A 25,064-nucleotide genomic window follows, 5' to 3' on the forward strand; every position below is an offset into this window, starting at 1 on the left:
TTCAAGGGTTATGCCTATTTATGGTAAATAATAGGCCAATAGCCTGTTTTTAGAAAAAACATCTGTAGCATTTAACAAAAAAAACATTCATATAAAGAGTCAAGATTTGATGAAAATAGGAGTGGAGAAAAAAACTTTTTGTTTTTAAATGAAAAATGGTGGGAAATCAGTGGTTTCTGCCGTTTCCAATGTCAAGAATGAACCATCGAGTCGTATCGCATGTTGAATGTGTAGAAACGTCAATGCAATCTGTGTTTCCTTGACTAAACTTACAAGTGCTTATTTGTGCTTCCGTCAGTGTTGAACACTGTTTCCTGTACCAGCTGAGTTTGGACTTGCTGCCTTACATGCTTGTGCTGTTTTTTTAAGTGATACTAATGCAACACAACGGTTTGAAGTCGGGCTGAAACACCTTTTGGATCACATCCCATCATATCGTTCAGCTATTCAACAACATATGCCAAAAAAAGGTTAAAAAACAAAATTTATATCAAAATCCAATTTGTTCAGTGTGTTACAACCAACCGATTTCTTTGCAACCGATTTCAACCAATAATATCATGACATCCATCAACCATCAAATCAAATTCCTCCCAATGTTACGTCTGTCCTGCTTCCTCCAGAAATCCGTCACTATACTGAAGGTAGACACTTTAAGATTTGAATCATAAAGGCCCATGTTTATGGCATGAGTTGAACTTTACCACTCTGATGAAAAGTCTCGGGATGCCTTTGTTGTTTTATGAATGTTGGACAGGATGTTATTATTCCAGCTGATGTATTGATATATTGTTTCTGAGCTGTGGTGATCCACGGTTCCTGGTGGCCCAGAAGCATCCATCCATGACTGTGTTTGATTCCGTAATCAGCTGGACGGCAGAGCAACGTAAGGCATCAAGCTGAGCACGCAATCGGAATCAAACTGGAAGATATAAAACAATAAAACCAGATGTCCAGCTGCACATACATCCCTTCATTTTTTCTCCTCTTCATACTTCTGTTGTGTCTGTGACTCACTGCTGGTGCCCAAAATCTGGAAAACTACCTTCCATGTCCATTCAGTCAAATCTTCATGCCGAGCTTGGCTTTCTGTGGAAAAGGCATCAGATCAGAGAGGTTAATTGCATTTTTCTATAGCTTTATTGTCAGTTTCAGTCTTTAGATAGTGGTCATTAAAGGTGAACTCACGATGCCCGAGGCGTGTTTGGGTTTGACGCTGTAGGAAGCCTTCTCCTTGGCCTGTCGGAAACACTCCTCTGCTGCTTTTAACCTGCAGAAGACAGAAGAAAATTTGAATATGTCACTATCATTCATCACTTTTACTAAATTAGCAGTCGAGATTAAAGGTTGAGTAGACGATTCTATTCAGAAATTGAGAAACGGTTCAAATTTGGTATTCAAGGCATTTTAATTTGATCTTATTTGAAGTAGAATGTTTCTATGGTCCATTTATCTTCTGGTTTTAAGAAAGAAAGTGTGTGCTGCTGTACCTCTCCTTGAGAATGACTTTGTTCTCCTTCTTCCACTGCTCCTTGAAGTCCGAGGAGAACTCGTGCCAGATGCAGAACAGCGTGTTGGGTGAAGCCTCCTTCTCTCCGGCCTTGGCCTTCACCGAGAAGAAGACGGTGAGCTCCAGGAACCTGACAGGAAACATCACAGCTTTACTTTACACATTTCCTTCAACAGAAAATATGAAAAAACAAACTTTGTAGACGTTCCACTTTTTATTCCACTACATTTCAGGTACCCTTTATTCCACTACATCATTTGACAGCTGCTTTTCAGATTCATATCTTACATAAAAACATATATTTATACAATAGAAAGCAGCTTAGTGGTTACAATGTTAATAAATCAGATATTTCAACAGATAAAAAGTGTCTTCTTCCTTCTGGGGGTTAGGAACCACTGGACTATAGTTTATAAAGTAAAAAAATACTTCTTATTAATGATGTATCGGTATTAACGAGTACTTTTATTGATACTTTTTTAGAAAATGTTTTTACTTAAATCTACGAGGTTCACTGGGGATAAAAGTTGTAGTTTGTTGTTTCTGAGCACCAGATTCCCTTTAAAAAAACTCTAATTTTACTGTTCCAGTGGTGGAAACAGTTAGAATAAAGCAGATAAAGTGTGTTTGTATGTAATGTAACGTGTTCTTACAGTTTGTGAGTGCTGCTGAGTTGATCTTCCAGGGTTTCCAGTTCACTTTTAGCTAAGAAAGGAGGAAGAACAGAAGAGGTCAGTACTTATAGTAGAACGTGGATTTGTTGTTGTGTGTCCTGTCAGCAAAGAGGATTTACTGATCGAAGCCCTGGATTCAGTCACCTTGTGCGAGGAAGTCCTCCATCTTGTCTTTAAAAGGCTGCAGGTTGTCCTCGTCGGAAACTTTGCACACCTTTTCAACTTCTGATGTACACGCTGATAAAAGATCACAATCATGACAAGGGCACATTTTGTGTAAAATATCAGTCGACAGATTTGACAGAATGGTTGTTATTAAGATGCAAACAAAAACACTTTTATTCATATTTACCTTTCAGGTCCTTCCTGAGTCGAGTCAGGTCTTTCTGAAAGTCTTCAAACTTCATCTGTGAGGACTGAAAGAGGTCATGAGGCTCGGGGAGCGGGTAGACACACGTCTCCCTACCAGCATCCTGAAGACAGATGGACATAAACATCAGCAATTATGACATTTATTCATTAATGTCTGATACGGTTTTAGGAGAACCACATACGTCATTTTTCATTTATAAATAAGAACTTTAAGAGCATTATAGCACGTGATGCACCAGACTGATGTGGACATGTATTATCCAGAAAGTCTGTTATATGCTTCCAATCTTGGGTTTAACATACGAGTCTAAATAAGAGAAAGAGTTACATAAGGGAGGAAGAAAAGCTTACCTCATCGAAGTGTCTGAGGTAGTACGCAACAATGTAAGACAGAAGACTTTTCATACCATCCTGCATGAAGAGAAAAGAAAAAAGATTGATGGAAGTGGAGAAGTCAGGTATTTCTAGTGTTCATACTGTTTCTTTAGCGTGACCATATTTGGACTGTGGAGGAGCGACGGGTGGATCTGATGAAAACAAGTGGCAGCACAGCAACTGATCTGGATTCTGGTTGTTAACAAAGTTAGCTTCATAATTCAACATCAACTTTACAGCTACGTGTTAAAGTCATCTTATTAGCTAATTGGTAGCGTGATAACGACCTGTCAATCACAAGGTAGCCCCGCCCCCTAAATCATCCCCTGCTTTCTGGTCTGGTGGACTCTAAATGGACCATAATGTACTAAATGAACATCATGCTGGATTGAAAAAGACTTGAAACTAGAGATCGAGACCATAAACTCATGTTTACAATGTTTACTGAGATAATACATCAAGAGAGAAGTAGGACCATTTTCTCATAGACTTCTATACAACCAGAGAGGAGTCGCCCCCTGGTGGCCAGCAGAGAGAAGTAGGACCATTTTCTCATAGACTTCTATACAACCAGAGAGGAGTCGCCCCCTGGTGGCCAGCAGAGATAAGTAGGACCATTTTCTCATAGACTATACAACCAGATTTATTTTTGCATCATCATCTTTCCCTTTCTACTCACGCTGCTCTTGACATCTTTGAGTTTGGGCAGGATGTCGAGGGTGAAGCCATCAGCTTGGCCTCTGGTTCGATTACCACCATTCATGAAGTTACCGAAAGCCAGAATCAGACCGAGGATCTGCTTCACCGTCTTACTGTCCTGCAACATCTGCAAGAGACGCAGAAGTGTGTGTGAATCAGAGACGCAAACACAATGAAGACTTTTGTTTGTTTGGAGAGTTCGACTCACCTTGCATACTCTCTGCAGCGTGTCCAGTTTCCTCATGATGGACGACATGCACTCAGAGAAGCTGGACTGGAAGAGGATGCAGAAGACTCTACCGGAGAAGTTGGGGATCAGCGAGAGCTGGTGGAGGAATCTGTAACACAAGAGGAGACGCTTTGGATCCAAGCTCACGTCTTCTTGTTACTCTCGAAGTGTCGGAGGAATAAACACCAACTCACTGCTCGGGTTTGTCCAGAGGTTTGGCGTTCTCCTTGTCTTTCGAGGACTTGATGTGCTTTTCAATCTTGTCTAGCTCGTCTTGTTGCGCCCTCTGAGGGAGACATTCAAAATCAACAGAACAGCACAAAGTTATACACCAGGAGTTTTTAAAACCCACTTGGACAAGATTGAGGCAACATACTTACAATGGACATAACTCTGTCTGGAGAGCCGTATTAATACTAAATACCTTTCTGGTAAAACTTTACCTTTTCCTTAACCGACCTCTAGGAATATACTAGTACAAACTGTAAAACAAGGATTTAAATTCCCAGACTCCATTTACAGAGAAGTGTACACCAGCACAGACCTGGAGTCAGAGCTGGATTTACCAACATGGCGAAACAGGCATTAAGGAATCCAAAGCCCCCTGATTGACTCAGATTCTATTATAATCCGACATGAGAAACTGACTGTGTGAGAATGTGTGAGAATGTGTGTGGCTCACGTTTTCATACAGGGCCTGCAGGGTCTCCAGGTCCACTACCGTGTTGTCCAAGTTCAGGATCGCTTCAAGACAGAAAGGAGAAGTCACAAGTAGGAAGGAAGCCCAGTTTTGGTGAATGTGAATAAAAACAACTTCTTCTCTGAAGGCAGCAAAAATATTAAGTTATAGGTTTCAGGAAAAAACATGGTTTGGGTTGAAATGACATGGTTGTTTGTCGTGAACACAATAAGTAAAAAGCGAGTACAAAAGTGATGAACTCACCATGCTGGATGTCTTTCATGTCGAGGTGCAGCGAGGACATGAGGATTCCTACAGCCTGAGAGCGTTTATTGTTCAGCAGCTTCACAACCTGTTTGGCCTTGGACTTGGTGATCGTGTCCGAGAGCGGCTGCTTCTTCTCCTTCACAGCTGTTTTGGAGAAGAACTCCACAAACTCCTCAAAGTCCATGTCGGGCTCCTCAATCGTGTCCCACACCAACGAAGAAGAAACCTCCCTGAGAAACAACAAAGGAACGGTTACAGACGGGTTTTCAGCCCCTGCTGGTCTACTGGCCTTAAAGAGGTGTTGCAGCTAAAGTATTAAGGTGACACATCTTTACTTTTTGGTGTTCAGCTGGATCCTGGTCCAGTAGAGGGGCTTCATGGGTCTGGGAGGTTCCACCACGGCCTTCCTGGCCGGCTTCTCCTGGGTCAGACCCAGGGCGTACAACCCCAAAGGCAGAGGAGGAGGAAGGCAGCCCAAACCCCCTGGAGGAGGTGGGGGGACCCCTGGTGGAGGAGGCCCGCAACCTGGAGGTGGTGGTGGAGGAGGTGGGGCTCCCATTCCTGGTAACGGTGGGGGGGGAGGTGGAGGTGGAGCAATGCCGCCAGGGAGAGGAGGAGGAGGTGGTGGGGGTGGTGGAGCAATACCACCAGGTAGAGGAGGAGGTGGTGGTGGGGGTGGTGGAGCAATACCACCAGGGAGTGGAGGGGGCGGAGGTGGAGGAACTGATGAACCAAAAGGTAATGGAGGTGGAGGTGGTGGCATCGAGCCCCCCGGTAATGGTGGAGGAGGTGGTGGTGGGGGAGGAGGTGCCATTATCTGTCCGGGTAAGGGATGAGGAGGTTGTCCTGGAAGGGGAGGTGGAGGTGGAGGAGGTGGAGGAGGAGGCTGGAGCTGACATGAACACTGAAAGACATCCTGCCTGGGTGGAGGCTGCAGGAAGCCGTCGTCTCCACCCGGATCACTGAAAGGCACTTTGAACTTAAAGCCGTCGTCCATGGGCGAGGTCTGCACCGACTTGGCCTCCAGGGAGTCCGGAGCCGGAGCAGCCTCGGTCTGAAGGTGAGCATCACACACCACCCTCAGCAGGCCCTCCTCCCCTCCACACTCCCGGTCCGTGGTGGAGGTGGTGGGTTTGGTACCGTCCCTGTCCAGCAGAGGGGGCTGTCGCTCCAGCTCGGCGATCTTAGTCCTGAGGTCTTCTATGGTTTGCTCCAGCTGTAGGATGACGCTGACGTGTTTTTCCTTCAGTTTCGCTGACGGAAGGACACATTCCTGCCAAGAAGAAGAGACAACCAGGAGGTTCAACACAAGCCAACTCTCTCTAGTCACATCTGTTCAAATAACTCATTTAAAATAAATATGAACTCAATCATGTCTACGCACCAACTCAGAAATACTCCCTTCTGTCATTTAAGTTTTTGAAACAAGTTACATTTTCATCGTGTTTTCAGCCTTAAGACAGTTGTTTGACCACTCAGGGCCACCATACATACCTCGTCTTCCACAATGGAATCTGAGAGGCTGATTCTTCTCCAATTATAAAGCACTTTAAGTCAAACAAAATTAAAACTAGAGAGATGCAGCCAGGCAGCAACCTTTAACCCGCATTCTCCCTGCTGGCCACCAGGGGGCGACTCCTCTCAGGTCGTTTAGAAGTCTATGAGAAAATGGTCCTACTTCTCTCTTGATGTATTATCTCAGTAAACATTGTAAACATGAGTTTATGGTCTCAATCTCTAGTTTCAAGTCTTCTTCAATCCAGCATGATGTTCATTTAGTACATTATGGTCCTCGGTTTTAAATAAAGTAGAGGAAATTGAAGCGACTGACCTCTTGGATCTCCTCCTGATGTTGCGTCGAACCCACGATAGCTGCAGGGTGTTCTGAACAAACGGACACATCAGCAGGTTTGTGTTCTGATTATTGTTATAACACACTATGAATATTTATGAGTGTTTATAACTGGAATTATACAGTGCTATAAGCAGATTATAGTAGTTAGTAATGCATTATCGACCCGGTGTTCTTGAAAACCCTCAGATCTGTATGAGGTTTGTCTCTGAACCAGATCTTCCTTCTTCTGTGTCTCAGTGTTCCTACAAATCTATAAGTGGTTATTTATTTAAAGCCCAAAGAAGAAGCCGTGTGGGTGTCATCAATAACAAAAGCTACTAAAACAAGTGCAAGCTTCCTGCAACACAGTAAAAAAAAAAAATACAGAAATGATAACTCACCATGATTGTCTTCTAAAAGGCCAAAGCATGAAGATGGGGGGAAAGAAAAAAGACCAATAAAGAAAATCGAACATTTAGAATTACAATGTAAAAACACTGATGATAGAATTCTCCAGAATTATACATCAAAATAGAGACTGTAAGTCCAAAACACAGTCAAAGACTCATACATCTCCACTCTGATATAAATGCAATAGTTCACCATGTTGTGCTTCTGTCTGAATGGATAGAGACGATGATTATTAACCTTTCTCAAAGTGTACGATCGATGGTCACTAACCGAGCACTATAGACCATCATGCATTGCTGAAGGAAAAATGACGGACAGACGAGTGATGGAGACAAATCTACGCTAATGATATATTTAATGTGAGTCGAGCGTCATAACACAGACGGTCACAAAGTACTTTGAATGTATTTATAAATCTGGGAAAATACGGGTATTGCCTTGGCAGCGTATATCACTACTTCTGTTCTTACCTTTCACAATAAAAGCCCTAGATATATACACAGCTCTACTGTACTCTAGTCCTCTATATAATCCTCTATATAGTCATATATAAAGTCCTCTAAATAGTCCTCTATATAGTCTTCTACATAGTCCTCTATATAGTCCTCAACTTGGTCCTTTAAACCAATAAACACATACTACCGCCCGTGAACCGGGTTGATCTTACCTGCCTCCGTGGATTTGAGTCCAGCCCGGTTGTCTCCTCCGGGCTTGGTCGGGGGCCAGGGGCCCTTCAGCTGCCCCGGTAGTCTCCCTTCCAGAGAGTCCAGAGAGCGAGACGGCTGGTTGACTGCTGCCCAGGTATACAGCTGGTCATGCTGGGGGACACAAAACTCTTTTTTTAATGCCTTATTTTACACGTCACACCAGCGGTGGAAAGTATTTTTCACATAACATTAAAACATTGAATGCCTCTCATTGCTTTCTCCATCCCGGAGGAAAAGCAACTAAACATCACTTAAATCCAACGATGATGAAAGGCGTGTGACTACGTACGTCAAACTTGCCCGATGCCGTGGAGGCGATGTGGGCCGCGCTGCCTCCCAGCTGCTCCCTGAAGCAGTCGGTGAACGGCAGCAGGAGGCCCATGGCCAGGATCCTGGAGCAGAGCCTCTCGGCCTCCTCGGGCTCCTCCTGCTGCTGCTGCTGCAGGAACAGCTTCTCCAGGAGGGTTCGACCTGGACGGATGAGAAACAAGGCTTATGTGATGAGGGATCCTGGGAACCAGAAGCACTTTAAGGTTTGTTGAGTGTCAAAGGCTAAAGTCCTAAAGTCCAAAGGGAGCTCCTCTCCAACACCTCAACTGAAATCATATCTTCTCTTCTGTAAAGTGATGACATCACCAAGTAACATATCTGCATCATATTGTGTGGTTTACATTTGGTTACTTCCTGTTTTATATTGGAAGTTCCTGTGTTGTTTGAGTCTTTATAATCTTTCATTCTGTCCACCTGTTCCAGATTCTTTCCTTGTGTCTGTGTCCGATCATCTGCTTTATTCTTTATTCTTTATTTGGATCCACATTAACTTCCACACAGAAACTTCATACAAATTAAAGCATGAATAAGGATGACTTAGAATAAAACACAATTTACAACCAATTAGAAAACCAGAAATTACAAAACAGAAAGCAAATTTACAAAAAAACAAAACAAACAAGCAATGTATGGCTACAAAAGTAAAAAAATTGTCATGCACACAATTAAACAAACAGAAAAACAAAAAGAGCAGCTATTTCAGAGCCAATCATTTTTGTTTGAATCCCTTTTTGAAAGAAAATATATGAGTTATTTGTCTAATATTAGCAGGGAGTGCATTCCAGGCTACAACACCTCTGTAAAGAACATTGTTTCTCATAACATTGCTGTGTTTTTCCCGCCTTAATATATTTTACTGTATGCTCTTTTATTGTACTGTATATTTACAGTTTTAGTCAGCAGGCTTCTTGTTTCTGACCTGTGAAGACGTCCTGGAAGCCGCAGGTGGAAACTTGTCCACAGGAGGATCTCCTGGTGGCACAGAGGGGCTGGCTGCCTCCTCCTCTGTAGCCCAGCAGGTATTCTCCCGAGCCTCCTCCTCCTCCGTCCTCCTCTCTGCTCCTCAGCCTCCTCTCCAGCTCCTCCGTCCAGTCGGCCGAGCGGCTCAGAGAGCCGGCGAGGCTTCGGGAGCGCTGCCTGCGGACGTGATGGCCCTCGGCCGTCGTCCTGTCAAACGTTTTACATTTCAGATGAGCCTCGAGGATACAGATATCACATAGGGTCATGTGACCATGTGGGGCTAACTGGTGTTAAAACACTTAAAGGTTGGTGATTCTATTCAGAAACACTTTCTGGTATATTACTTGAAATCCTTGTAACGTACCGATGAAAACATTAAATGCTCTGACATAAAAATGTCATCTGCGGCCGTGGCAGGACTGTAAAAACCCCGTCCAATCATAGTCCTCTACATAGTCTTCTACATAGTTCTCTACATAGTCCTCATAGTCCTCTACCTAGTCTATATAGTCCTCTACATAGACCTCTACATAGTCCTCATAGTCCTATACATTTTCCTCATAGTCCTCTACATAGACCTCATAGTCCTCTAGACCTCTAGTCCTCTACATAGTCCTCTAGATAGACCTCCAAATAGTCCTAGTCCTCTACATACTCTTCATAGTCCACTACATAGTCCTCATAGTCCTTGACATAGACCTCTAGTCCTCTATATAGTCCTCTACATAGTCCACTACATAGTCCTTATAGTCCTCATAGTCCTCTACATAATCCTCTACATAGTCCTCCACATAGTCCTCTATATAGTGCTCCACATAGTCCTGTCCACAGTCCACATAGTGCCCTACATAGTCCTTATAGTCCTCATAGTCCTCCAAATAGTCCTCATAGACCCCTAGTCCTCTACATAGACCTCCCTGGATAGTGAGGAGGTAGTACTGAATGAGTGAGTCTAAAACAACATGCTGAATCACACCTGCCGCCATGTCAAAGGTCAAACTGAATCAGAGATAGTACTTGTGCGAGGCCTCGGGTACCTGTGGAGGTGATGGTGGGCTCTGCGTGGGGATGAGGGGCTGTGGGAGGGGGACAGGGATGGGGAGTGTCCGGGGGAGCTGAGCTGTCTCGTGGTGGTCTTGATGTAGGAGGGGAAGATGGGAGGGTAGGGTTTCACCACGGGGATGGAGGAGGTGGAGGAGTGGTTGGACCGGAGGAGTCGTTTGGCCGATGTGGGGCTCTCCTGGGGGGGCAGCGGGCTGAAGCTCACGCTGCTCCTCCGGTACTCCTCGTTGGAGGGGGAGGCTCTGCTGCCGGCAGCAGCAGCAGCAGCAGCAGCAGCAGAGTGGTTGGATTCGGATCCAGCACTCAGGCAGTCCTCAAGGGACTCTGCACTGGTCCCCGAACCCAACTGGCCCTCCCCTTCTCCGAACACGGTCCCCGAGCTCGGCCCCTCGGTGGGGGCAGGACTCTTGCTGTGGTCGTCTACAGCTGGAGGACTGAGATCCAAGTCCGACCCGGGCTCCCTCTCCTCCTCCTCCTCTGCCTCCTTATCGCCCCCTAGGCCTTCCCCAGCACTGTCACACGTCAGATCAGGGAAGCTGTTACCACCGGTTGTCATGGCGACCGGGCTGATCGCAGCCCCCCCGGCGGTAGCCATGGTGACGGCCGTGTGAGAGGGCTGCTGCACCCAAGCATGCTGGTCTTTTGTGCCCGCGGCCACACAAAGAGAGGCTTCTCTCTCCCTCTGCCCCTTCCCATTTAGCTCCTCCTCCTCCTCCTCCTCCTCCTCCTCCTCCCTCCTCCTCTCATGCACCTCCGGGTGGGAGGGGAGGTGTGGTGCTGCCGGCTCAACCGCGTGTTTGACAGGCAGAGTCTCGAGGAATGACAGCGCATCAGAGCCCAGCTCCAATTCTGGAGTCAGATCCAGCACCTCAGGTGGAGTTAATAGAACTACCCCATTACTCTGCTTCCTCCTCTCCCCCTCTGCTCCTCCTCCTCCTCCTCCTCCTCCTCTCCAGCCTGGATCCTTTGCATCCCCTCCCTGCAGGACTCCCCCATGCTGGTGCTGGAGCCGGATAGCCAGCTGGATGTCTGCTAGCAAATCCTCGTGGTCGGCGGCCGAGTGGAAGCTGTAGATGTCTGTGTCGGACCCCGAGCTGCCCCTCTTCTGCCCCCCATCCTCCGTGGGAGAGGTTGCAACGGTGGAGGCTTTCTGCTGCATCTTCCTCTCTCCATCCTTTATCTCCGGTTTCTTCTTCTTCTCAGGCTCGGTGTCCGACTGCCCGAGCTCATCTGCAGACAGGTCTGGTGTTTTGGTGGATTCCAGCTCATCCTGCTGCGATACCAACACGTCCTCCTTCGAGCCCGTCACAGACGAACATGTGTCTCCTTTCCCTTTCAGGTTGCCCTTTCGCTTCCGGATGGAGAAAACAGAGGACTTGGACTCCGATTTGTTTTTCTTCTTTCCTGGTCCTGTGCCATGATTCCCCCCTCCTCCTCCTCCGCCTCCTCCTCCTCCACTGCTGCCTGCTCCTTTACCTCCATGCTTACCGTGGAGTTTCTTGCCTCCCCTCTTTGTGGTATCCCCTCCTCCCTCCCTCCATCCTTCATCCAGCGACGGGTAGCTTCCATTACCCGATGCCGCTGCAGCTCTCTTCTGCTTCGCCTCCTGGTTGCCCATGTCGACGGAGAGCGTCAGACGGCTTCCTGCCTCTCCTCTAAGGTCATGCCTGGGAGAGCTCCTCCTGCCCGGGGGAGCGTTTTGGACGTCTGTTCCTGGTGAAACGGGCTAATCTGTGGATGCACGTCTGGCGGTGGAGGATGGGGAGAAGCTGCTGGTGCTGATGGTGTTTTTTTTTTTTAAAGCTCTGATCTTCCTCGTTGCTTTCTGGTGACGAAAGCTGGCGTGGCAGTGATGTTGACGCTGATGCAGGAAAGACATACAGCTTCCTCTTCCTCCTCCCCTTTCTCTCTCTCTCTCTCTCTCTGTCTTACCCTCCCCCCCTCCTCCCTCTCCTCCCTCTCCTCTCCATCTGCTGAAAGCAGTGACGCAGGCTCTGCATGCTCAGTGGAGATGTGACTGGGAGAGGAACTGGGACACGAAGCCCGAATAAAAAAAAAGACCTGAGAGGAATAAAGAAGCTGCTGGCGGACGGTGGTGGTTCTGGTGCTGGAGCCGGATTCTAGTCCGTCACTGCAGCTAATCACACAGTTTGCTCACTACATTTCCCATGATTCCCTGACTCCTGCCTACATCACCCATAGTGATGAAGCGTGTGGGCTGGACTCAAATAAAGGGACCTCGTATGCAGGAAAACTGGTTCTCGTATCAAAAAAAAATCACCTTCATTTTCAGTTTAACAAAAACAATATTAATAATAACACTTATTCTGAGCAAAACATAAAGCTAAGACGTTTAATTTAACAACCTTCGGCTCTGAAAAGTGTAGTGAAGCCAACGCTGAAGTGCCTTAAACTTGCATTCTCTCTACTGACAACAGTGACTACATCATAGACTGTTTATAAGAAGTGCATATAATGAAGTTTAAGGCACTTCAGCGTTGGCTTCACTTTTCAGAACCGAAGGTTGCCGCCTGGTTTGGGCCTAAATATCTAAACATGTTGTAAATATTGAAGGGAAACCTGGCGGAGGTGTCTCCACATGTGTTGTGTTTGCAGAGACCAGACCAGACTATATGTTTGGTTTCCCGGTGTATCTGGAACTTCACAACATGTCAAAGCAGCAATAGTGGTTATTTCAGCCATGATGGATGAAAGCTTGTTCATGTCTACGTCGAGGTAAACTGCTCTGGCCTCCACACATGGTTTTATGACCTTTACTTTCAAAGAAAGTGCCTAAAAAATCAGAAAAATCTGTAAATAAAGTCAGTTTGCCAACTAACAATGTGGCAGTTTGATCCTGAAGACACTTGATGGCGCTATTGTATCATTATTACAGTGACACTGGTACACAGTGGGGTAACACAACATGTCACAATCTCCACGTTTCGTTTTATTGCTCTTCAACTCGTATATTTCTGTGAACATCAACGCGAAAGGAAAACTGTGTACAGTTGAGTTGCACACATTACTAACATGTGCCCGGTGGGGTTTTCTTGTAAACAAACAAGAGTTACACTCAGTGTTACACACATAAACACAATTGTGTGTATCCTTGAGCTCTCACACACACATGCTAAGTGCCTTTCAATCCTTATAAAACATTTGTAAAGTCACCTTTAAAGTATTTTAAATCCAGAATACAGCCAATAATACTATAGCTCATCCTCTGGGAATCATGCATATCCACAGGAAACATTGTTTCTGAGCGATGGCCCCATTGACCAAAATTGCTGCTCAATGTGACAAAAATAGCTTGAGGGGTCACCAATTTATTGGCAATTATGCTCTGGGACCAGGGGCAGTTTTTCTCAATATGGACAGAATAACGGAGCAGCCTTTGGGAGCACTGATGGCTTGGGATTCTGTTCTGCAACTTTTCCCAGAAATAGAAGGCCTCTGAAACTCTGAATATAGATCAGGAAAGGCATCCTTAAACATACATCTTTATTTTGCGATTTTCTTCTACATTGGGTCTTTTTTCTTGAACGCCACAGCCTTCCTCTGATGAAACTGAGGCTTGTTCTTCTTTTGACTCCACTGGCACATCAGAATATCCCTGAAAGTGGTCCGGAAGGTCTTGTTACACAGGGCGTAGCACATGGGGTTGATGGTGCTGTTAACGTAACACAACCAGTAGCCCAGTGCCCAAAGAGTCTCTGGAATACAGTCCTGGCAGAAGGTGTTGACCAGCACCATGATGTTGTATGGTAACCATGTCATGATGAAGACGAAGAGGATGGCACTCAGTGTCCGTGCTGCTTTCTTCTCATTTGCCTTCTTTTCATTCTTGCGCTTGTTGATCTCCGTCTTCGCCTTAGAGGCGAAGCGTTTGGCCATCGCTGCATCTTTCATGGTGAGGGCTGCGGGTGATTGGTCAGCGGACGACGGGGTGACGGGGCTTGATTGTGTCCCTTTTCGACTTTTGCTGGATGATGTTGATTGTTGTTGATCTTTGTTGTTTTTCACCTTTCTAGATGTCTTACCATCTAGATAGATAGATAAAGATTATTTTTATAATAATATCTTTTATATATCATACAAACAAGGCCACTTAGAAGGGTTTTGACCAACCTGTTGGAGGCCTTGTTGGGTCTGCACCGTCACCTTCGTCTTCCGAACCTGATTGGTCCCCGGAGACACCGACTTCATTGTTGTTAAAGCTGTCACTGCTGCTCTGCTCTGTTTCACCCACTGTAGTCGTGGTGGTGTTGACGGACCTCCTGGATGCACGGCGACCTGGCAGCAGTAAGGAGACCTGGAAGCAGAAAGTGCCACACCTCCCTTTGCCTCCAGATCCTCCTGGTATGCTGGCATTGTTCTTCTCTGAAGCCGCCTGATTTAGTTCGTAGCTGCTGCTGCAGCTTTGAGAGCTCATTTGCCGTAGCATGGCTGAAGAACCCTTCTGGGTGTTCGTCCCACCTTCTCCACCAGCGCTTCCACTACCACTCCCTTGATTCTGAACGGGACTCGGACTGTTGCCTGATCCAGACCCCCTGAGACCTAGCATATCTTTAGCACGCTTCTCCGTCTCCTGATAGATCTTCCAAAACAGGAATGCCATAATAGTTACTGGCAGGTAGAACGCCGCAACAGCAGTGGAGAACGTAATGATAGGCTCGGACAGGAACTGGATGTAGCACTCGTTGGGCTGGACTGTCCGCTCACCCACAATGTACTGCCAGAACAGGATGGCCGGAGCCCAGAGAATGAAAGAGACGGACCAGGCTAATCCAATCATGGTCATGGCTCGCTTGGTTGTACGCTTTGCCCGGTAAGTCAAAGGTCTGGTAACAGAGAAATACCTAAGAGAAAGAAAGAAGAACACTTTTTACGGATCAGAAAATAGACCTCTACTAGGCAATCAGAAAAAAACCTTGTTACAAACTGATCCTCCAGCAGATATCAGCATCCACAGGTCTGTACTAACAAAATACATCACTATGAGCTTCATTTTAGTTACGTTTATCAACAAATATATAATAAATCATGTTCTTTTTACCTGTCGAAGCTGATAACGAGCAGGTTCATGACTGAGGCGTTACTAGCCACATAGTCGATTGCGAGCCACAAATCACAGACCACTGGCCCCAGAGCCCACTGGTCCATGATGATGTAGGTGGTGTAGAGGTTCATGGACAGGGTGCCAATGGTCAGGTCAGCGAATGCCAGGCTCAGCAGGTAGTAGTTGTTCACCGTCTTCAGAGCCTTATTGATCTTGAACGACACCATCACTAGGATGTTGCCAACGACGGTGACAAGAGAAAGTGATCCAGTGAGGAAGACGATTATGATGACCTGATGACGAAGAGGTAAGAAGATAAAGAACCAAAAATGGTGGTTAAGGTCATTACAAGGCACAAGATACTCTCAAAATCCCAAAACACAATCCTTGCTTACTGTTTGTGTTCGGGGGTTATGATTAGATCTTTAATTACAGAAAATAACAGTTTGGATTGTAAGAAGTATCAGAACCTACTCCTAATCAAACTGAAAGTATCTGGATTGCTGATAACTTGGTAAAATATTGATGTTAACTGATTGTGAAGTCAAGTAATACAACTTCCGTAGTCCATGTTTCTGTTCTGGGACTACTGAATCGTCTATTCACCGTTAATATGAATAATAAGTCATTTCTGCTACTCTAACGATTTTATGCAGATGTTACTGTCCACGTGCCATACATGCATCTCTTGATCTGGCAATTGCAAATCTACTGCCAGTTTTTGTGTTTTCATCTTTCTTTTATTAAAAATAAAATTGTTTTACCAAAACAATAATAATGGATGACAAAAATGTAAGCAGATTCATGGATATAGTTGAAAGACTCAAGTCATTAATGTAGACAAGCCTAATAGCTTTCCTCTGAGGCTTAGACTATAAGCAACTAAATGAGCCATGAATTCCCTGGAGCTTTGGAGCAGCCATGTGAAGAGTCGGGCTAAATGATGGTCTGACCGTTAGAGTTCCTCGCTACTGAAACCGTGGAATTTAAACAGTGAGGACACAAAACGACTCTGCCTGCTCCGTTCTGAGTCCTCTTCATTTAGGTGTCAAAACTGTCATCGGAAGCCATTTGAGATGTCAATCATCCTACTGATATTAACATGTCTAAATAAAAGCCCATTAAAAGAAAAGTTAAAAATAGAACAGCTGATTGTTACCTGAAAAATAGTATGTCCTCCTAAAGGGTCAAAATCCTCTGCTGGTATCATTAGCGTCCTGTTGGATGGTGAATCAGTGAAATTCCCTCCTTGCCTTGAAAAATGACTGACATTATGTTGCTTCCACCCACCAACACTGTCCGATAACATGGCCAACTCCTGGTACGAACCACCTGCAGATGTGGAGAAACATCAGGGTTTTTTTTAAAGCAAATTTGGACATTATCTGCATATTTATCCATTTCATTTATTATTCATACTGGAAATCACTTTGAATGCTTCTACACATATAATTTAAATGAAATATAAAATGAATATACCCGACATGGCAGGCTCAGCGATGATGGTGGTGTCAGGCTGGTCCCTCATACCAGGAGAACTGCTGCTAAGGAAGTGGACAGAATCAGAGCTGGAGGTCAGGTTCATGGTGACCAGTGGACATCTTCAAGAAAAGAAACAAATAGAATTTGAGATTCAAAAATATACAAAAAAAACAACATTGTAGCAAAAGATTTGGGGCAACAAAAAAAAGGGAGAGTTATATTATTTGAAGAAGCTTCGCAATATTTTTTACATTCTTTTGAGCTGGAAATCACAAAATCTGCTGATACAGTTGATCCAGCAGAGAATACTGTTTACAACACTCATATTTGCAGGAGGAAAGAGGCTGAGCAGACCACTGGCAGAGAACCACGAGTCTGTTGGTCTGTTAAGTGTTTACTTGATGGATTACTGAGAAACAAGCAAATAATGATCCCATAGTTTGGAACTAGGCTTAGCTTTATTGACATTACTATGTAGCTATGGTCTAACACCGTAACCACACATCATCACAGACAAGTACAGAAAAACAAGTACATAGAATGCTAATTTAAAGTACTGCCACTGTATTGTGGTTAAAATAATGTTTTTTTTTAGTTCAATCTTCCGCTTCCATCGCATTGCTGATTCTGGCATAGATTAGCATAGCCTGTAAAGAATAGACGACATTACTAATACAGGCTGTACTAATTAAAGCCAGAACCATCAGATCTCCTCGGAAAAACGTCTCCAATCCCTCGGAGCGTCAGGTGAAGAAGAGGAGAAGAAATCAGAAGTTGTTGGTAAAATCAACTGGAAGCTGAACAACAAAACATGTGCAGGTTTTAAAGAGAAACTTCTAAATTCAGTTTCAAGTGCACGATGCAGGGTGGGATGTTAACAGGTTGGTTCATTAATGACTTAGAGTCCCTTTTCTGGTCTGGAAAAAAAATTCAAAGCCATAATTACTTTATTATTATATTTGCAAAATTGCATAATGTTTATTTTGAATTAATCATTTACTTAAATCCACATTTTCCTTGTTTTGACTGATAAACATGAGAATGTTTATATATTCACATTTGTTGGAATAAGGTGATTTAAATACATACAATATATTTGATATGATCAGAACGTGTCTTTTGGTAAATTAGAGAAGATGATAATCAATCAGGAGTTTAATGTGTTTTCCTCCTTAGTTAGGGGTGTTTATTTTGAGTTGATTATTCCCTGCAGCACTTGTTATATTTAAGAAGCTGAGTTCCAGTAATGAAACACACTTACCAGTCCACTCTCTGGTTCCCAGTATCCAATATGAGATCCTGCTGGGAGGCTCAGCTCTGCAGCATACTTTGTCTCCGCTGTGGTTCAGACTGCTGAGTTACTGGAACCAGCAGCTCCGCCTCTGATGACTGCCTCGCTCCTGTGTGAAGCAGAAACTTTCAGACCTGCTGGTGTGTGTGTGTGTGTGTGTGTGTGTGTGTGTGTGTGTGTGTGTGTGTGAGGTAACTGTATGATGAGGGGATGTGACCATGATGAGCCTGGGACATAGAAAATGTAAACATTTTTATCACAACTAGAGACTGACATCCAAGAAAGAGTGATCCATCAGGCATCACATGGATCAATACAGACCAACCTCTCACTCTCTCTCTTTCTCACACACACACACACACACACACACACACACACACACACACACACACACACACACACACACACACACACACACACACACACTCACACTCACACACACACACACACACACACACACACACACACACACACACACACACACACACACACACACACACACACACACACACACACACTCACACACACACACACACACACACACACACACACACACACACACACACACACACACACCCTTCATTAGACTTCATTTGGAGATTGACTCGTCGTCGGATGGATTCTTCAGGAGCTCTCCTGACCAAACAAGGCCATATAATTGGCCACTAATACAGTGTGTTGAAACAAGCTAATGGCCTAAGTCTTGTGACCCCATAACACACACAAACACACACACACACACACACACACACACACACACACACAGAGAACAGTGATTGTCCAACAAGGAAGTAAGTTATTGTATTTTTGGTGCCGAGAATGGAACGAGGAATGAAGTGCTTCGATGAAATCAACAAATATACAATAGTACTGATTATACAAACAATATGGATTTGTTTAATTTTAAACATGCTTAACGAGACTTGTACAAATACATTGGGTTATAATACTCAATAAAAGGCCAAGCATTCCAAAGATGTCTGAATGCATTTGAGGGGCAAAATGTACGTAAAATTATCTGCAAACAGGCGAAAACCTCCAGTAATGAAAAGTGAAGCCAATGCTGAAGTGCCTGAAACTTGCATTATCTCTACTGGCCATCAGGGGGCGACTCCTCTGGTTGTCAAAAAAGAAGTCTGATTAGCTACTAAGATTACTTTAACATTTAGCTGTTAAATTGGCCTTGAATTCTGGATCTTATGAGCTGCTTTGCACCAGACGGATCCAGATCCAGTAAGGTTGCTGCTCTGCTGCTTGTGTTCATCAGATCCACCCGTCACTCCTCCACACTCCAAATATGGTCACTTCCTTCACTGGCTGCAAAAAAATCCAAGATGGTGATGGGCAAAAATGCAGAATTCAAAGCAAGATAGACTTCAAAAATGTTGAATTAAGAACATTCTACTCTTCACAAGTTAATAAATAAAGTTTTATTTTCAAAATCATGCAAATCCATTCATTACTCATAGACTCAGTCCCACTTTATACATGAATCTCTCAGAAGTAGCAACAGCCAACTGAAAAAACATCTATGATGCTCCACGGTGGGGCAAACTGAACATGCCCCCTCTGTTTTATATGGAAAATATGTATTTTTACAGGAGCAAAATACCACTGAGTTAATGGTATTATTCAGTTCGATGTGGTATTTGAGATGAAAATACAAAGTCAAATATAGGCATGACATAAGCATGGCATAATGAGCACACTGCAGTATACAGAACTCCCACACTGGTTGTTTGGTTGTGGTAACATTGCGTTATCATTACTTTATATTAGTCCGATCATCGCACATGCATCCTCACCCAACATTAAAGGTGCAATCAGCAAAGATGGCTCGATAGCAGCCTCTAGTGGCAGCGTGTAGATACTATGATTGGATTTCGTCTACGCACTGACTCAGATGTCAACTAAGCAAATGTGTAGTTTGTATTAGCGGTGGTGAGCTAACTCCCGTCATATCGCAAAAACAAATATTAGTTAGCTAGCTTAACTGCATCATAACGTAGGTCTTTATAAGTGACATCTAAATTGTTTAATATTTAATTATAAATAACTATAAATAAATACAGACAAAATATATAACAATGAAACAAGTTTGTAAAACTATATTTATCATGAATATTAAATTATTGATGGTAATCCATACGTTTGTATTTCAAAATGTCACTTATTACATTATGATAAACTGAGTTTTAAAAGTGTTATTGGATTATCTCAAAATGTGTTATACTATCCATTTTGTCTGTATTTTAACAATATGATTATTTATTTCACAATTCTTGTTTAGTAATACTAAAAACACTTTTAGAGGATGTGATGAAATGGTGGTGCAAAAAGCCCAAAAATAAAAAATACAAATATATAATATATATTGCACCTTTAAGTTTAAGGTAAAGGAAATAAAATACATAGATAATAAATGAATAAATAATTTTATTTTAAATTGAGACAAAGTTAAGCAAGCTTTTATTTGTATTGTCTTTGTTTGCAATGTACAATGGTCGGTCTCTTCTCATCCACTCCCTGAAGGGCTATTGCTTGAGCTTGGAACCAAATGATAATCAAACAAACCTCATCATCGTATATTAAAACAGAGATGGCTGAGTGAGAGAAAAGCAGGAGCCACTTCCTTTTTTTCTGAGGGATGCACTTGTGGCAAATTACTCGAAGAGGTACATCGAAGCCCACAACACTTAAATACAATAATACATAAATCTTAATTCATCTTAAATAATCTTATTAAACAATTTATGGGTGACACAGGTTTAGTGTCTTTGTTATACTTGTTAATTAAACCTGCATAATAAACATGCAATGGCATTATTTTTCTGATATATTTTTGGAGAACGTCTATACAAAAAGAGTAACTCTATTAGCTGTATTGCATAAGATCATCACCAAAAAGGAAAAAGAAACAAATAGGATAACCAATCCTTATTTGAAAATGTTTTTCAGGACATTTTGTTGTACATTTGCAGCTCTGAGCATTCATTCAATCAACACACACTTCCTGTCACCAAAAGAAAATAAACGATACTGCAATAATAATTAGGCTTTAAATTGATTATTTCCTTGATGATTATTCATTCGGCCCTTGTCTCTGAACCCAAATCCTACAAAGTCAAACATTGTAAGTCGTGAGATGGAAGGTTGTGCATGTTTCTTTCCACCTTAAAACACGTTCAGGTGATCTTCCTGCTTTGCAGTGAGGGGTGTCACAATTCAAATACAGTAGGAAGAACAAACAATCCGACATATTGTCATGGATGATGGATTTCTGTCTCCTATATATTGCACCAGACAGAATGCATACAGTGTCGTGTCTGCAGTGTTAAAACAAAGCTAAGCTAACACAATGAATCCATCTTTAAAGTGGCTTGCTAGGCAACATGGCTAATCGTTTGGAGCCGCCCTCAGGTGGTCATTCTTGGAACTGCAGCATTTGGCACTTTGCTTTGGCTTCGTTTTTTTTTGAGACCCAGAAAGTTGCTGCTTGGTTGAAGGCTACCCAAATATACAGGCAATTGTGAATGTGGAGACGCTCCAAAACAACTGAATGCTTTTATTATCTACTATGAGGACAAAATTAATCAAATCATACTAAATTGTACATTTTTTAAAATTGTAACACCCCTTTTTGCAGCATATAAATCTATCAATCAAGTGCAACTGAAATTATGAATGATATCAAATGTGATATTTCTACTCTAGGTAAGGACGAGTGAGACATGCCACCCATTTCATATTCCCAATAACAAAGTCTTGAGGACATGTCTCTCCATCCGTCCATCTCCATCTCTACGTTCCTACAGTTTGTGGCATGTGTCTGTCTTTAAGCATCGCCACGGTGACCCAGCTCCAGCTGTTATCGCCCGTTATCTCTAGACCTATGTGAACCTATTCCTTTCTCTCCTCTCCGGCTTGCATAACTTACCCTTGGCTTAGTAAGGCACTGAATCCTCCTGTCTCCCCTCGCCTGTCTCTCTGCTTCCGTCCATACACTGATCATCTTCAGCTTGTCCTCTGATGGGTTGCTCCAGTATTTAACTCATCTTAATAAGCATGCACTAACTTTTGTCTGCAGCTATGATGTCTTAAACTCTCTCATTTTTGCTGCTTTGGTATTGCTTTAAAAAAAAAAAAAAAAAAAAAAAATCTACACCATTTGATTAACAAATGTACGGAGCAAGCCCTAATTAAGAAACAGTCATTGAAAAAAGGTGTGTTCACACCAAACGCAGAGAGAATTTACATCTCGTGTTACTGTATGATCATTTGCGTTTATCCCCATCTCTTGCGCTAGACGCCACTGGAGAGGAGGCGGTGCTTACCGCCATGTAGACACAAGGTTTCATCCATTATGGCTGAAATAACCACTAATGCTGCTTTGCACATGTTGTGAAGTACCAGAAAACACCAGGAAACCAAACGCTGTCAAAGCGATATTCACTGGATCTAGCAAGACACACATCAGCTGGTTTACTACAGCTGGATGAACCAAAAATAAAAGATTTAGCTGTGATTTAATAGCAATAAATGGATAAAAAGGATGCTGAAATAACTTCATAATGGTGGTGATTAGTAAAAAGTCTAAAGTCATGCTTTGTTAGGTCTGTCTGCAAGAGGACAAGCAAAACACTTTTAAAATGCTTGTTTTCTTAATGGAGTCTGGTTGATGGGTGCTAGGCTATGCTAAAATTGTAGCGGCTCCATCAACACTCCAAATAAGGTCATCTAGACATAAATATGACAGAGACCTTGTTGTTTGGACCATAGACAGTCTCTGGTTTCTCCACATAGTCTGGTCTGGTCTCTGGACTAAGAAGAGCTACTATTGTGGACCTCTGGGGGACCACAGACTACAGGACGACAATATTCACTTTGCGTTTGGTGTGAATGGCATAAAGCACCAGACACCGAGAGTCTGTGATCTTTCTTACGCACCACGATACTATTGGACCTAACAAACTGACTATTTAGCTAATCTTAGCAGACTTGAACGGGAGTGGGGCTAAAGGTTTGATCTGGATTTTGGCTTTGAGGTCATGTGCTCAGTAAATTCCATGACAGTGTGATCAGTAATTGCCCCCCATTTATTGAACTGGACCAGAGTGTTGGACAGACAGACACCTCTATCCCGAGGCCATGCCGCTACTGGCGTGAACGATCAAATAAAAGAAACAAAATATTCATTTACCAAACATCTCATTCGTGGATTTAACCATTTTACAAACATATGTTTTAATGTTTTGGGGAGGTTTTATTTGTTCCTGTAGTCTTTCAAAAAAAAAAAAAGATCTCGATAACTTGCAAGCTTGATGATGGATTATGAATTGTGGGTCATGTCGCTAGCGATGTGAACACTTAGTTAAGGAGCCCTTCACACACAGTTTTGGCATGTACAGGGTGTGGACACAACACAGACATCTGCAAAAATGTATCTTCATTCAGTCTAACAACGACCCAGGAAGATCGGGATGTTCAGTGTTTGTTGTCGGTGTCACAGAGGAGTTCATTCCACCGTGGACACTGAAGTTCTGTGGTGTCGGATCGAGGTCTAAGTCCCTCGCTTGTCCCTGGTGTCCCCCCATGGGACCTTATTTCAGAAAAAATATGGATATGGCGAGAGGCAAATATTTTTTTTTTATCCCTTTGGATTATACCATGAATTCAACACATGATGTTTGTCAATTTAAAAGATAATTGTTCAAGTCCAGAAAGTCTCAGTGTGTCATATGTCAACACTGCCATTAGCTCGTCTTGCTACGTTCCGTCACTAATGTAATGTAGCTTGGCTTGCTATGTAGCTAGCTGGCTAACTTAGCTACATTCCATCACTAATGTAATGTAGCTTGTGTAGCTATCTAGCTAACTTAGCTACATTCCATCACTAATGTAACGTAGCTTGTCTTGCTATCTCGCTAGCTAGCTAACTTAGCTATGTTTCATAACTAATGTAACGTTATCTTAGCCTATGTGTTTTTATCCAGCAACTCATTTGTTGCTGGATAAAAGAAAGAAGGCTAGCGTGAGTAACGTTACATTCTGGTACCGAACACACAGACATCGTAGCTTGGCTTACCACACTTTTGGATGTATTTTCACATTTATACTTTCTTGTAAAAAAAATAAATAGATGTAATTTGACAAACGTGTCATTCATGGTACAATAGTCTCTCGCCGTTCACCACCGTACATAAGGTCCCATGGCGGTCCACTGTAAGGGGGCGGGGCTTAACCTCACCTTTTATCTTCCCATTTGTACGACAAACTAAACCGTCACCTCTTTGATAGTCTTTAACGAAAGCTGACCTGTGAGCGTCTCAAACGTCTGTTGTGTTGGAGTCCAGCAGGGTTGGACAGGTGTTCCTTTTTTTTTGTGTCCACCCCCGGCACCTACATGCAACGTGCATTTTACACATGAAAAGTCGTAAACATCTTCGTACTAAAGTCTGCTCTTTGATCGTCGTCATCCAAGTCTTTGGGGAAGAATTCTCTCTTGGCTTGTCCTCATCCGTCTCATTATCCTCCTCAGTATTTATTTTTTTTGCTTGTTACTGTGAACATAAGTTGAAGCAAAGAAGTCATCATCTGAGCTATAAACCGTAACGTGCCACCAGTCACATATTGCACAGCATATACTCTGATATTTTCTATGTACAAAGTCAGAGTGAGAAGCATCCCCGCCCTTCCCGAAAAAAAGGAAAAATCCAAAGTGTGCTGGAAGTTGGCGAGTTGAGGGCCTGGATGAGACAGAGCTGGGTGAAAGGATTAGAGTGGTTCCTCCTAGACCAGGAGGAGTGTAGACCACGTTGTCTGGTCGAACGAGGACTCCTTAGAGAGCAGTAAGAAAGGTTTTGAGGGATGAGCAGACTGTCGAGGGCCTTTGAAGAGGTTACGGTATGAAAGGGAAGAGTTCGTTGCTCCGACAACGGATCTAGTTGAGCTGATCCTCGTACTGTTTCCGGAAGCAGTCGCCAGCAGGGAAAAACTCCCAGCAGCGCTCCTGGTACATCTTCCATACGTACGACTCCTTTAAGACGGGGAGGAGGGAGGAAGGAGGGAGGCATTACATCGTGTATCTGGAGTCTGAGGTTAGCAGCAGCAGCGTCAGCTT

The 25,064-nt window shown here is 43.5% G+C and overlaps 3 protein-coding genes and 1 long non-coding RNA gene across 6 annotated transcripts in view; 1 reads left to right on the forward strand and 3 right to left on the reverse strand.

Annotated features, from left to right (window-relative positions):
• Nucleotides 1–695: 695 nt before the first annotated feature.
• fmn2b (formin 2b) lies at nt 696–12,855 on the reverse strand. The gene is made up of 18 exons (XM_084040442.1): nt 12,618–12,855; nt 10,085–12,481; nt 9,007–9,254; nt 8,047–8,228; nt 7,718–7,868; nt 5,141–6,137; nt 4,803–5,035; nt 4,542–4,603; nt 4,054–4,145; nt 3,839–3,968; nt 3,611–3,757; nt 2,908–2,967; nt 2,537–2,657; nt 2,329–2,421; nt 2,164–2,215; nt 1,491–1,640; nt 1,189–1,270; nt 696–1,089 (listed from the first exon to the last, which is right to left on the reverse strand). Exons 2-18 carry the CDS (start codon nt 11,725–11,727, stop codon nt 1,063–1,065), a joined length of 4,470 nt encoding a protein of 1,489 aa, XP_083896568.1. The 5' UTR covers nt 11,728–12,481; nt 12,618–12,855; the 3' UTR covers nt 696–1,062.
• A 471-nt stretch (nt 12,856–13,326) lies between these two features.
• On the reverse strand, nt 13,327–17,949 carry chrm3b (cholinergic receptor, muscarinic 3b). The gene is made up of 6 exons (XM_084039908.1): nt 17,915–17,949; nt 16,651–16,772; nt 16,331–16,503; nt 15,169–15,464; nt 14,241–14,971; nt 13,327–14,155 (listed from the first exon to the last, which is right to left on the reverse strand). Exons 2-6 carry the CDS (start codon nt 16,754–16,756, stop codon nt 13,632–13,634), a joined length of 1,830 nt encoding a protein of 609 aa, XP_083896034.1. The 5' UTR covers nt 16,757–16,772; nt 17,915–17,949; the 3' UTR covers nt 13,327–13,631.
• A 1,283-nt stretch (nt 17,950–19,232) lies between these two features.
• Nucleotides 19,233–24,631, forward strand: LOC311033235. The gene is made up of 2 exons (XR_014599247.1): nt 19,233–23,714; nt 23,755–24,631. It is a non-coding gene; the product is annotated as an uncharacterized lncRNA (long non-coding RNA).
• ryr2a (ryanodine receptor 2a (cardiac)) overlaps nt 23,716–25,064 on the reverse strand; it is a gene marked incomplete at its 5' end in the record, with an annotated part of 84,316 nt that continues 82,967 nt past the window's right edge. For all 3 annotated transcript variants that reach the window (XM_084040447.1, XM_084040446.1, XM_084040445.1), the window contains one exon: nt 23,716–24,980. In XM_084040447.1, the coding sequence (XP_083896573.1) occupies nt 24,885–24,980 (96 nt within the window). In that variant the 3' untranslated portion in view covers nt 23,716–24,884. The remainder of the gene's footprint in view (nt 24,981–25,064) is intronic.

This window comes from Eutrigla gurnardus (assembly GCF_963514095.1).
Source record: "Eutrigla gurnardus genome assembly, chromosome: 22".
Taxonomy (NCBI): domain Eukaryota; kingdom Metazoa; phylum Chordata; class Actinopteri; order Perciformes; family Triglidae; genus Eutrigla; species Eutrigla gurnardus.

Excerpts from the sequence above, each read along its gene's own strand:
- chrm3b (XM_084039908.1), bottom strand. The coding sequence starts at position 16,756 with ATGAACCTGACCTCCAGCTCTGATTCTGTCCACTTCCTTAGCAGCAGT. Across the intron at positions 16,504-16,650 it reads CGCTGAGCCTGCCATGTCGG|GTGGTTCGTACCAGGAGTTG; the intron begins GTATATTCATTT and ends CCACATCTGCAG. Across the intron at positions 14,156-14,240 it reads CCCAACAAGGCCTCCAACAG|ATGGTAAGACATCTAGAAAG; the intron begins GTTGGTCAAAAC and ends CTATCTATCTAG.
- fmn2b (XM_084040442.1), bottom strand. The coding sequence starts at position 11,727 with ATGGGCAACCAGGAGGCGAAGCAGAAGAGAGCTGCAGCGGCATCGGGT. Across the intron at positions 2,422-2,536 it reads ACTCAGGAAGGACCTGAAAG|CGTGTACATCAGAAGTTGAA; the intron begins GTAAATATGAAT and ends ATCTTTTATCAG. Across the intron at positions 1,271-1,490 it reads AAAGTCATTCTCAAGGAGAG|GTTAAAAGCAGCAGAGGAGT; the intron begins GTACAGCAGCAC and ends TGTCTTCTGCAG.